The sequence below is a fragment of the Schistocerca serialis genome, chromosome 3 (assembly GCF_023864345.2).
Source record: "Schistocerca serialis cubense isolate TAMUIC-IGC-003099 chromosome 3, iqSchSeri2.2, whole genome shotgun sequence".
NCBI lineage: Eukaryota > Metazoa > Arthropoda > Insecta > Orthoptera > Acrididae > Schistocerca > Schistocerca serialis.
This window is the reverse complement of record NC_064640.1, coordinates 271176391-271189791: the sequence shown is the minus strand read 5'-3', so window position 1 is coordinate 271189791 and position 13401 is coordinate 271176391. Positions and strand designations below refer to the sequence as shown.

Sequence of the window (13401 nt, the reverse complement as noted above, 5' to 3'; positions counted from 1 at the left end):
CAGATCATGAAGAAATTCATGAAATGTATGACGAGATAAAAGAAATTATTCAGGTAGTGAAGGGAGACGAAAATTTAATAGTCATGGGTGACTGGAATTCGTCAGTAGGAAAAGGGAGAGAAGGAAACATAGTAGGTGAATATGGATTGGGGGGAAGAAATGAAAGAGGAAGCCGTCTGGTAGAATTTTGCGCAGAGCATAATTTAATCATAGCTAACACTTGGTTCAAGAATCATAAAAGAAGGTTGTATACCTGGAAGAATCCTGGAGATACTAAAAGGTATCAGATAGATTATATAATGGTAAGACAGAGATTTAGGAACCAGGTTTTAAATTGTAAGACATTTCCAGGGGCAGATGTGGATTCTGACCACAATCTATTGGTTATGAGCTGCAGATTGAAACTGAAGAAACTGCAAAAAGGTGGGAATTTAAGGAGATGGGACCTGGATAAACTGAAAGAACCAGAGGTTGTAGAGAGTTTGAGGGAGAGCATAAGGGAACAATTGACAGGAATGGGGGAAAGAAATACAGTAGAAGAAGAATGGGTAGCTCTGAGGGATGAAGTAGTGAAGGCAGCAGGGAATCAAGTAGGTAAAAAGACGAGGGCTAATAGAAACCCTTGGGTAACAGAAGAAATATTGAATTTAATTGATGAAAGGAGAAAATATAAAAATGCAGTAAATGAAGCAGGCAAAAAGGAATACAAACGTCTCAAAAATGAGATTGACAGGAAGTGCAAAATAGCTAAGCAGGGATGGCTAGAGGACAAATGTAAGGATGTAGAGGCTTATCTCACTAGGGGTAAGATAGATACTGCCTACAGGAAAATTAAAGAGACCTTTGGAGAGAAGAGAACCACTTGTATGAATATCAAGAGCTCAGATGGCAACCCAGTTCTAAGCAAAGAAGGGAAGGCAGAAAGGTGGAAGGAGTATATAGAGGGTTTATACAAGGGCGATGTACTTGAGGACAATATTATGGAAATGGAAGAGGATGTAGATGAAGATGAAATGGGAGATAAGATACTGCGTGAAGAGTTTGACAGAGCACTGAAAGACCTGAGTCGAAACAAGGCCCCGGGAGTAGACAACATTCCATTAGAACTACTGATGGCCTTGGGAGAGCCAGTCATGACAAAACTCTACCATCTGGTGAGCAAGACGTATGAGACAGGCGAAATACCCACAGACTTCAAGAAGAATATAATAATTCCAATCCCAAAGAAAGCAGGTGTTGACAGAGGTGAAAATTACCGAACTATCAGTTTAATAAGTCACAGCTGCAAAATACTAACGCGAATTCTTTACAGACGAATGGAAAAACTGGTAGAAGCGGACCTCGGAGAAGATCAGTTTGGATTCCGTAGAAATGTTAGAACACGTGAGGCAATATTAACCTTACGACTTATCTTAGAAGAAAGGTTAAGAAAAGGCAAACCTACGTTTCTAGCATTTGTAGACTTAGAGAAAGCTTTTGACAACGTTAACTGGAATACTCTCTTTCAAATTCTGAAGGTGGCGGGGGTAAAATACAAGGAGCGAAAGGCTATTTACAATTTGTACAGAAACCAGATGGCAGTTATAAGAGTCGAGGGTCATGAAAGGGAAGCAGTGGTTGGGAAAGGAGTGAGACAGGGTTGTAGCCTGTCCCCGATGTTATTCAATCTGTATATTGAGCAAGCAGTAAAGGAAACAAAAGAAAAATTCGGAGTAGGTATTAAAATTCATGGAGAAGAAGTAAAAACTTTGAGGTTCGCCGATGACATTGTAATTCTGTCAGAGACAGCAAATGACTTGGAAGAGCAGTTGAACGGAATGGACAGTGTCTTGAAAGGAGGATATAAGATGAACATCAACAAAAGCAAAACGAGGATAATGGAATGTAGTCAAATTAAATCGGGTGATGCTGAGGGGATTAGATTAGGAAATGAGACACTTAAAGTAGTAAAGGAGTTTTGCTATTTAGGGAGTAAAATAACTGATGATGGTCGAAGTAGAGAGGATATAAAATGTAGACTGGCAATGGCAAGGAAATCGTTTCTGAAGAAGAGAAATTTGTTAACATCGAGTATAGATTTAAGTGTCAGGAAGTCGTTTCTGAAAGTATTTGTATGGAGTGTAGCCATGTATGGAAGTGAAACATGGACGATAACCAGTTTGGACAAGAAGAGAATAGAAGCTTTTGAAATGTGGTGCTACAGAAGAATGCTGAAGATAAGGTGGGTAGATCACGTAACTAATGAGGAGGTATTGAATAGGATTGGGGAGAAGAGAAGTTTGTGGCACAACTTGACTAGAAGAAGGGATCGGTTGGTAGACATGTTTTGAGGCACCAAGGGATCACAAATTTAGCATTGGAGGGCAGCGTGGAGGGTAAAAATCGTAGAGGGAGACCAAGAGATCAATACACTAAGCAGATTCAGAAGGATGTAGGTTGCAGTAGGTACTGGGAGATGAAGAAGCTTGCGCAGGATAGAGTAGCATGGAGAGCTGCATCAAACCAGTCTCAGGACTGAAGACCACAACAACAACATGGAGATGTAAAGGTAACATTTGTCTGTCATATGCACCCATCCAGCAGATACTATCCCAGTCCCATCACAGATATATCCTACCCTACCAGATGTATGGCCACCAGGAAAAGCAGTTGCATCATATACCAGCTCTGTTGTAACTTCTACGCAGCTGGGTAGGATCACCAACTAGCTGTCCATCTAAGTGAGTGGACACTGTCAGATTGTGACTAATAGCAAAGCTCACTACACAGTTACAGAACATGTTGGTGAGCATAATATACACAACTTTCATAGCTGATTCACAATCTGTGATATTTGGATTCCTCCCACATTCCTCCTTCCTCCTCCACCCAATAGTTACTTCTCTGAATTACATACGTGGGTACTGTCCTCCTAAAATATCCTTCAATCATGCAACATTTTTGGTCTCAATCTTAAGTAGCCCCAGTTCCACCAACACTGTCTCCTTGCCTTCCACTTCACTACTCCAGTAATCAACACTCACACATTTCTCTATGTAGTCTCATCCTCTTTTTCTATACTCCCAGCCACCCCGCCCACTTCACTGTGTACCAAACACAATTTCCCCTGGCTTTGCTAGGGCATGCTGACTGGTGCCACATTCCTCCCCATTCCACTGATTTTCTCATCTCACCCACTCCACCTCACACAAACCCTCACATGATTCTGCATGCAGTGCTGTATCCAGTCTTGTTTATGAGCCAGTTGATGGTGCTATGTTCAACTATACTGTAAGTGGTTACCCTAATGATTTGTTGTTTTATTCTGTCAGGACACAGGCATTTGTCATTAACTTCTAAAAAGCTTAAGAAATTTATACAAAATTTATTGTAAAAAATATTATTGAGAAAACATACCTTATAATTAAAATGAACTGCTGACTCGGTAAAACCTGCTTCGTTGCCCACAATAACTGATGCTGAAGTCTCTTGACCGGCGGGACCTGTACGGCAAACAATTCTAACAGATACCTCATACTGTATTAGTTCACATGGAGTGTCTCCAATCCGAATTTTGCCTTTTACATCCTCTTCTTTCAGACCAAGATTACTTCCTTCAATGGTAACGAGGGTGCCACCTTCAACAGGACCACTCAGTGGTTTGATCTGAAAGAGATGAAATGTGAAATCGTTACACATTCCCTCTTATAAGTATAATCCCAAAACATGTTTGCCCTTTACTTCACTAAAACAATCTTTCAGCTCTTGATACAGTTTTCTAAAAAATAGCAAAAATCAATGCTCAGCATTCTGGCCCATACAGGCCAACAGCAATGAATCCTCTGCCAGTCATGTCACTTGGATGCGGTATGGAGGGGCATGGTGTCAGCACCCTGATCTCCCAGTAATTGTCAGCTTTCTTGACCTTGGAGCAGCTACTTCTCAATCAAGTAGCTTCTCAACTGACCTTACAAGGCTAAGTGTACCCCGTTCCAGTACTCCACCAAGGAAAAATCCCTGGCAGTGCTGGGAATTGAACTCAGGTCTTCCGCACAGCAGCCAGATATGCTGTCCTTTGAGCTATGGAATCAGACTTTCTAAGAAGACGGCACTGTATAACACATCTAAGGTAAATGTGACACACGGAAATTTTTACCAACACCACAATAGGAACCTGGATTCCCTACTGTACATGAACAATCATTTTCATCAGTACTCTACCCACACTTGCTTCCAGGTGTGATTCAAATTCTCTTTGTCACTTGATGGTTCTCTCCTAATTTCTGAACTTCTGACACAAATTTTCATTAGTAATTTCAGATGTAAATAATAATTCACTGCACAAAGTGGCAAGATATTAGTTAAATTCTTATTTCTTGTATACTGAAAACAATATGTTTTTAAATTACCATGTTTAAGATATTTAAGTTATTTGACTCGCCATCTGTTAGTACACAATCCTGTGCACCTGCTTGCTGTGGGCAAATGAAGGACTGTGAGTTGCTTAATTTTACATAATCCCATACATGATTAAATACACGGTCTGTTTTGATCACTATCTCAGCATATGGGGACCCTGACAGCTAACCTGATACTGTTACTCATGGTATGACAGGAGTGTATAATGGGAGTGGCCTATGTTTTTCATGCTATTTTATGTTTTATGTCTGCTACTTAGTGAAAAATTTCTGACTATGAATGCTGGGTCATGCCATTCTCTTTTCACACCAAGAACATGACTTGATCTTATTGTATCTGGTGATGCAGCTAAAATGCTGTAAGACCTGCCATGCCTATAAATATAGGACTTACAGCTGAAGTGGTCTTATCTTTTCAAAGTTATACACCCAGGCTGTCACTGCTCTGATTACAAAGTCTGCTATCATTCCTTATTACTAGATTTTTGGAAAGAGTTTTACACAGTGCCACACTGCATACTCTTTACTCTGAGTAAAATATGTGAGTGGCTTGAAGGCTTTTTAAGTAATAGAACCCAGTATGTTTACCTGGACAGCAAGTGTTCATGTGACATGAATGTATCTTTTTTTTATCTGTAGTGTACAGGAATGTATAATCTTTGAGTGACTTAAAACAGAATTTCAATTTCGTGTGATGAATGGTTGCTTGCTCCATATGTGGAAAAATGTAAGTTACTGCACACAGGTAGGAAAAACAAACCTGTAATGTTCAAATACAGTGTTACTGTGTGCTGCTTGACAAAGAAATATCAATTAGATATCTAAGTGAAACATTGCAAAGCGATATGAAATAGAATGAGCAAATAAGATTGATTTTAGGGAAGGCAAATGGTTGACTCTGGTTTATTGGGAGAATTCTGGGGAAGTGTAGCTCATCTATAAAGAAGACCATGTACAGAACACATATACAGGATCCGCATCAGATCAGATTAAAGGACATCAAAGCAGTTGAGAGACATGCTACTAGATTAGTTACTGGTACATTCAGTCAAGATGTGTCATAGACATGCTCTGTGACATCAGATGGGAATCCCTGGAGGGAAGATGATGATCTTTTATTGAGAAATTATAGAGAACCACAATTTGTGACAGACCAGAGAATGATCCTACTGTCACCTACATGTACCTCCTGTAAGAACAGCAAAGACAAGGTAAGAGATATCAAGGATCATACAGAAGCACATAAAGAGTCATTTTTCACTCACTCCATTTAGGAGTGGAACAGGAAAGGGAATTAGCAACAGTGGTACAACCGACCCTCTGCTGTACACCGTATGGTGGCTTGCAGAGTATGTATGTATATGCAGATTTAGTTGCATAATAATACAGCCATTATTGTAATATACATGGCCTCTTGGCTTGGTCCTTATGCATCTTGGGATTTTCACAGCATGTAAAGGCCCTCGCGAAAAGTCTAACCTGTTTGTCAAGTCATCTCTTGTCTAGTTGCAGATTTCTCAAACAAGCCCGTACATGTGCGAAGAAATTAAGATGGTGGTCGAAGGAATGGCTTACAATGAGAGAGAGATTTACCCACAACATTTTTTTAGATTGTTTGTGGGATTGAAGCGACCAGACTGCTACGGTCATTGGTCGAAAATCTTTTAAAGGAAATATTACTCTTAAAACTCTACGACTACATCAACTTTCTTTGAATGGACAATGAAACTATTAACAACTTCTCAAAGCCCTCGCAGAAGAGGAAACTTGTCTGTCAATGCTCTTATCTAGCCACAGATGTGTCAAACAAACCTGCACACGGACCAAGAAGGCTTGTCTGTTGAACCTTACATGTGAAGCAGATGCTTTTCATGTATGTTGTATTTTTGCACTGTCGGGAATGGCTACAAATGCAGAGGAAGTATTTCTAACATTGACTCTGGCATTGTGTTTCAAAGAAGAAGAAAACAAGACGCTGGTCCAGGGAATGTTTTACAATGAGAGAGAAATATACACAATAAAACCTATTAATGGAAATGTTGCACTCAGACTCTGATGATTACATCACCTTTCTGCAGGTGGGCAGTGAAATTTGTTAAGAGTTCCTTCAAACTCACTTTGAAAAAGAAGAGACATGTATGCAACAATTTATGCTTTTCTACTTGCTTCTCTAACGACAGTTCATTAAAATACCATAACGTAGCATCATATAACGCACATCGTCCGCGGAAGATTTATTTTATTTCATTGCGCTCCAGCTTGTATGTATGTGTAAAAACAGTGATTCTGTTAATTGGGGAAACTCACGATATGGTGAGATAAATTGTAATAAAACAATTTTTCACTAAACATATGAGGCGAATTATCGACACAAACAACGCCTGCCATCTTGTCAATTTCCGACAATCAAAATTTCTCGCAGACACTTCAAACAAGCTTTGTGATCGACAAGCACGTCAAACAGAAGTATACACTGTAAAATATTCGGCAAGCGTGGTTAAGTTTGACAAAATGTTCATTCATTTACGGGCGCCGTAAAACAAAACGAAAAACGCCGAGCTGAAGACAAATACGGAAAAGTTGTCTCGTTTCCGCCAAGTTCCATAGTACAACATCACCAAATGATGTTAGTAAAATTAAATGTAGCATGTTATTTACATATGCAAGTGTTCCTCAAAGACAATTATATTATGCTTTATTAAGTACAACAAATGGTTTTTACTGAGGTGCGAATATATGAGCAGGGTGAGATGCTTTTGTAGATTATAAAAATAATGCCCTCCAAGACGAAAGAAAAACCACCGATAAAGACGTGTAAACAGCTGACAATGCTGGAAAGGAGCAGAGTGACCGTTGTCAAGTAATGTCTGCGTGCGATGCAAACAGTGGCGTCTCAGTTGGCTACAGATCAAATAAAATAACTTGTGAGTGACAGATTGCAGTGGCTTGCTTGGCAAGTCTCTGCGTGTCCCTGCAAAACAGGCAACACGACGAGCACGTGGCGCTCGAGAAAGAACTGAGACTGGTTACTGGCTGGCCCCTAACACTCAGTTCGCTGAAACGTCAGTCAGTCACAAAGTTATTTTAATCCAAGAATAGTTTAGGAAATTGGTTGAGTGTCATACTTAATCGTTTTCAGAATTCCAAGTCATCTGTTCCAAGTAGCAAAGCCGTCCCAGCTGACGGTAAAACTGAAAGTTTACCATACTGCGTTCATCGTAAGAATAAACCTGGTTTTAACAAACAGAAACGCGTAGATTGGTCAGAATCCGTAGCACACTTACAATGGTATTGCTACGCTCTTGGAAGTAGGCCCTACTTATGATTGGATATATTATAACTAATTTACGTTAAATGAACCTTTAAGATATTCAAATGTATTAACAGCCCTCAATTTTTTCTTAATCACGATTTAACAATGTGTTGTTTTTTTTAAAAATCGTGTACAATCACAGTTGTTGCGCTTTTAATACGCAGTATGAAAATGGCCGAGTCTGCTTCCTGTTCCGTAGTGAAACACGCTTGTGGAACATGGTTAAAAAGCGCCGAGAAATAGGTTGTTCTTAGCGCTTTTCATAAATTTACAGACATAATCGGCTTTGATGTTCCCCGAGGGACTGTATTATATACAGTTGATACCTATAAGGGCAAGGGCGTACCCAGGATCTGAACTGGGGAAGGGGGGGGGGGGGGGGGGGCAGGTCATACTCGAGACAACATATAGCACTTCTTATTAAATAAAACAGTAAACTAGTGAAAAACTGCGAATATCTTATAGGGGGGGGGGGGGGGCAACTGCCCCCCCTGCCCCTCGCTGGGTACGCCCATGTATACCGGTATAGATGTTTTGCGGAATTGGTAGCGTGGTAGACTCAGTTCCTTACCGCATTTAGTGGTTCGCTTGTTCAAGTCTCACGTGAGTCATTTCTTTTTCCTCGTTCAATCTGAAATACGTACATCTCGTATTTGTAAAATTCATCATCATTTTTATGAATAATGCAAGTCTTCTTGTTTTTAATTACATACTGCACGCGAAATTCCTGTTTCTATTTCAAACATAAATTCTCAATTATCGATATTTTATGAAAGACCATTAATAAAAGTTGCTTAAATTAAGAAAACTTAACAATCTAATTTCTTCAGACAAAAATTAAAAATCAAATACTCTTTATTTGCATTACTCCATTGTGTTATGCCACAGATGTAGATAAGTGTCGTATAAACATAAAAAAACAGTCGTTTTCACACCATCGAACACACTGTACAAACGCTGCATTTTTACGTTTCCCACTGTACCATTACAATAGGAACCCAACAGAACTGATCTGAAGCCAAGAGAAGGGATTTGGCCCGAGAAATAACCAGCTTTTTCATACGTCACTGCCGAACGCTGGCGGGATATACAACGGCACGTCATTAGAGGAGGAGAAGGTTGGCTTCCTGGATTCCGTTGTTGATTGCCTCGTTATCAACGTAGCAGGTGACTGTTCCAGAACTGATATGCATATTTCGGATTCATATAAGGAAGGAGCTAAGAGAGAACCAGCCTACTGACAGCAATTAATACCTTCAGTATTCAACAGTACGGTGAAATACCTGCAGTATGGTTTTGTATCACACATAGCTCGCTCAGAAAAATTACCCTGTGTTCAAATGGTTCAAATGGCTCTGAGCACTATGGGACTCAACTGCTTTGGTCATCAGTCCCCTAGAACTTAGAACTAATTAAACCTAACTAACCTAAGGACATCACACACATCCATGGCCGAGGCAGGATTCGAACCTGCGACCGTAGCAGCAGCGCGGCTCCGGACTGGAGCGCCTAGAACCGCGCGACCATCGCGGCCGGCTACCCTGTGTTAAAGTTGAGAATTTTCATCACTCTTATTTGTGATTAGAATACTGTGTCAGGCGAGAACGAGAGCATTTTATGCTTTCCGTCTGGTCACCTAAGAAGTGCGCGATAGTGCTGGAGTTTCGTCGAATATTATTCCACGGCTCTTTAAAAATTAAATGACAACGAAGCTATATTATTTCTTTGCTCGTCTCATTTAAGTCTGAACTGCAATTGCTCACATCACTACAGGTAAGTTGGATCACTGACTGACTAGTGCTGTCCAAGTTTAATGCGCCGGTAAAGCTGTTGTCCCGCGTGTAGCACAGCACAAAATGTGCCCTTACGATAGTACTTGACTGTAATGGTCACAACCGGCCGCTGTGGCCGAGCGGTTCTAGGCGCTTCAGTCTGGAACCGCGCGACCACTACTGTCGCAGGTTCGAATACTGCCTCGGGCATGGATGTGTGTGATATCTTTAGGTTAGTTAGGTTTCAGTAGTTCTAAGTTCTAGGGGACTGATGACCTCAGATGTTAAGTCCCATAGTGCTCAGAGCCATTTGAACCATTTTTTTGTAATGGTCACAACTTGGCTTCCGCTCCATATGAAACGGATTCCAATGAGATTCAAGCAAACGCGGAAGAATACACGGCGGAATGTTTGCATCAGGTTTATTCTTATGATGAACAGAGTATTGTATGTTAACCGGGGGCCTAGAAACGACGGATAGGCTCCGTCCCTGCCGCAGCTGCAGTGGTCCACAACCCCACGACGACTACCGCAGTCCACTTCACCCCTCCTTCGCCCCACACCGAACCTAGGGTTATTGTGCGGTTCGGCCCCCGGTGGACCCCGCAGGGAACGTCTCACACCAGACGAGTGTAGCCTCTATGTTTGCGTGATAGAGTATGGTGGTGTACGCGTAAGTGGAGAACTTGCTTGCGCAGCAATCGCTGACATAGTGTAGCTAAGGTGGAATAAGGGGAACCAGCCCGCATTCGCCGTGGCTGATGGAAAACCGCCTAAAAACCATCCACAGACTGGCCGGCTCACCTGACCTCGACACAAGTCCGCCGGGCGGATTCGTGCCGGGGACAAGGCGCTCCTTCCCGCCCGGAAAGCGTTAGACCGCACGGCCAACCGGGCGGGCAACAGAGTATAGCTATGACATAAACAGAGTGAGCGGTAGGAATGCATTATTTGAAAGAACTGACCATGTCGATGCGGGGCTTGGGACACTCGTTGACGGGCGTGCGCTGGCAGCTGTCGCTGTAGCTGCAGGTGAGACCACACCACGTGCACTGGTACTTGGCCGCTCGCGTCACACACAGCGAGCAGTCGGGGTGCTCCCGGTGCGAACCCAGGATGTCGCACTTGTACAGGATCACACTGATGTTGTCCACGTGGTGGTTGCGATTCCACACGATTGTCACACTCGCCCGGTATTCCCCAGAGTTGGCTTCGTACGAATACTGCACAAATGTTAACAACAATTATGAGTACACACACACACACACACACACACACACACACACACACACACACACAACTGATTTCAAGGTGCTTTACCATGTATATTAACAGAAAGAGCACAATACTTAAATTATTTGGCATACCTCCATCAAGTCACTAAATACAACCGCTGCATCAAGTCACCGAATGTCAGTGGTGCCGTGCACTATCTGATCGACAGTACCCAGCTACCCCTATGTATTACGGAACTGACCACTAGGTGTCACGAGAGGCGAACTCGCCAGCATAAACGGAGGCGGGTAGTACTATGTTGTCAATAAAGAAGCAGTACAACAGCAGAGTGGGTCGCTCAGGGGAAAAAATGAAATGATCGTATGGCATTGTTGGCCGGGAGGCCCCATCCGGAGAAGTTAGGCCACTGAGTGCAAGTATTACTTCAATCGACGCCACTTGCATGCTGGGAATGAGGGTGAAATGATGATGAGGGCAACACAACACCCAGTCCACGAGCGGAGAAAATCTCCAATCCAGCCGGGAATCGAACCCTGGCCCGCTGCATGGGAGGCAAGCATGGCACCACTTCTCATTTTGTTCGTTATTGTTCGTTGCGCTTCTTCGGCGCGGATGCCCCATGACACCTGTTCAAGTTCATTGTTGACCTGTTAGAGGGCAGCTAACCCTCTGACCGAACACGTTGAGCTACTGTGTCGGCAACACCACGCACCTAAGCAGGCGGACCGCTCAGGGGAGTTCAGTGACTTTGCACGTGGACTGGTTGATGTATGTTACCTGACTGACAAATCCGTCAGGGACATTTCAATCCCAAAACTGCCCAAGTGGACTGCTGGTGATGTGATTGTGAAGTGGGAACGCGAATGAAAAATCGCGACTACGCAGACCTCACCTTCTGGTGGACAGCGACCGTCGAGAATTGCGGAAGGTGGTTGCAGAAATCGCATGGAAGCAGTGGTCGGATTACTCATGACTTCCATGGCACTATCAGAAGTCTGGCTACCACACTGACTGTGTGTAGGAAGTTAAAAAGAATGGGCTACAATGGTCGAGTAGCTTCTCATAAGCCACATCTTTCTGCAATCTACATCTACATCTATACTCCGCGAGCCACCTTACGGTGTGTGGCGGAGGGTACTTATTGTACCACTATCTGATCCCCCCTTCCCTGTTCCATTCACGAATTGTGCGTGGGAAGAACGACTGCTTGTAAGTCTCCGTATTTGCTCTAATTTCTCGGATCTTTTCGTTGTGATCATTACGCGAGATATATGTGGGCGGTAGTAATATGTTGCCCATCTCTTCCCGGAATGTGCTCTCTCGTAATTTCGATAATAAACCTCTCCGTATTGCGTAACGCCTTTCTTGAAGTGTCCGCCACTGGAGCTTGTTCAGCATCTCCGTAACGCTCTCGCGCTGACTAAATGTCCCCATGACGAATCGCGCTGCTTTTCGCTGGATCATGTCTATCTCTTCTATTAATCCAACCTGGTAAGGGTCCCATACTGATGAGCAATACTCAAGAATCGGACGAACAAGCGTTTTGTAAGCTACTTCTTTCGTCGATGAGTCACATTTTCTTAGAATTCTTCCTATGAATCTCAACCTGGCGCCTGCTTTTCCCACTATTTGTTTTATGTGATCATTCCACTTCAGATCGCTCCGGATAGTAACTCCTAAGTATTTTACGGTCGTTACCGCTTCCAATGACTTACCACCTATGGCATAATCGTACTGGAATGGATTTCTGCCCCTATGTATGCGCATTATATTACATTTATCTACGTTTAGGGAAAGCTGCCATCTGTCGCACCATGCATTAATCCTCTGCAGGTCCTCCTGGAGTACGTACGAGTCTTCTGATGTTGCTACTTTCTTGTAGACAACCGTGTCATCTGCAAATAGCCTCACGGAGCTACCGATGTTGTCAACTAAGTCATTTATGTATATTGTAAACAATAAAGGTCCTATCACGCTTCCCTGCGGTACTCCCGAAATTACCTCTACATCTGCAGATTTTGAACCGTTAAGAATGACATGTTGTGTTCTTTCTTCTAGGAAATCCTGAATCCAATCACAAACCTGGTCCGATATTCCGTAAGCTCGTATTTTTTTCACTAAACGTAAGTGCGGAACCGTATCAAATGCCTTCCTGAAGTCCAGGAATACGGCATCAATCTGCTCGCCAGTGTCTACGGCACTGTGAATTTCTTGGGCAAATAGGGCGAGCTGAGTTTCACATGATCTCTGTTTGCGGAATCCATGTTGGTTATGATGAAGGAGATTTGTATTATCTAAGAACGTCATAATACGAGAACACAAAACATGTTCCATTATTCTACAACAGATTGACGTAAGCGAAATAGGCCTATAATTATTCGCATCTGATTTATGACCCTTCTTGAAAATGGGAACGACCTGCGCTTTCTTCCAGTCGCTAGGTACTTTACGTTCTTCCAGCGATCTACGATAAATTGCTGATAGAAAGGGGGCAAGTTCTTTAGCATAATCACTGTAGAATCTTAAGGGTATCTCGTCTGGTCCGGATGCTTTTCCGCTACTAAGTGATAGGAGTTGTTTTTCAATTCCGATATCGTTTATTTCAATATTTTCCATTTTGGCGTCCGTGCGACGGCTGAAGTCAGGGACCGTGTTACGATTTTCCGCAGTGAAACAGTTTCGG

The 13401-nt window shown here is 42.6% G+C and overlaps 1 protein-coding gene across 1 annotated transcript in view; it reads right to left on the bottom strand.

Annotated features, from left to right (window-relative positions):
• LOC126470783 (plexin-B) overlaps nt 1-13401 on the bottom strand; it is a 1233199-nt gene that overhangs the window by 42194 nt on the left and 1177604 nt on the right. The window contains exons 9-10 of the mRNA XM_050098792.1: nt 10448-10705; nt 3397-3645 (exon numbers count right to left, since the gene is read on the bottom strand). Coding sequence (XP_049954749.1) covers nt 3397-3645; nt 10448-10705 — 507 coding nt within the window. The remainder of the gene's footprint in view (nt 1-3396; nt 3646-10447; nt 10706-13401) is intronic.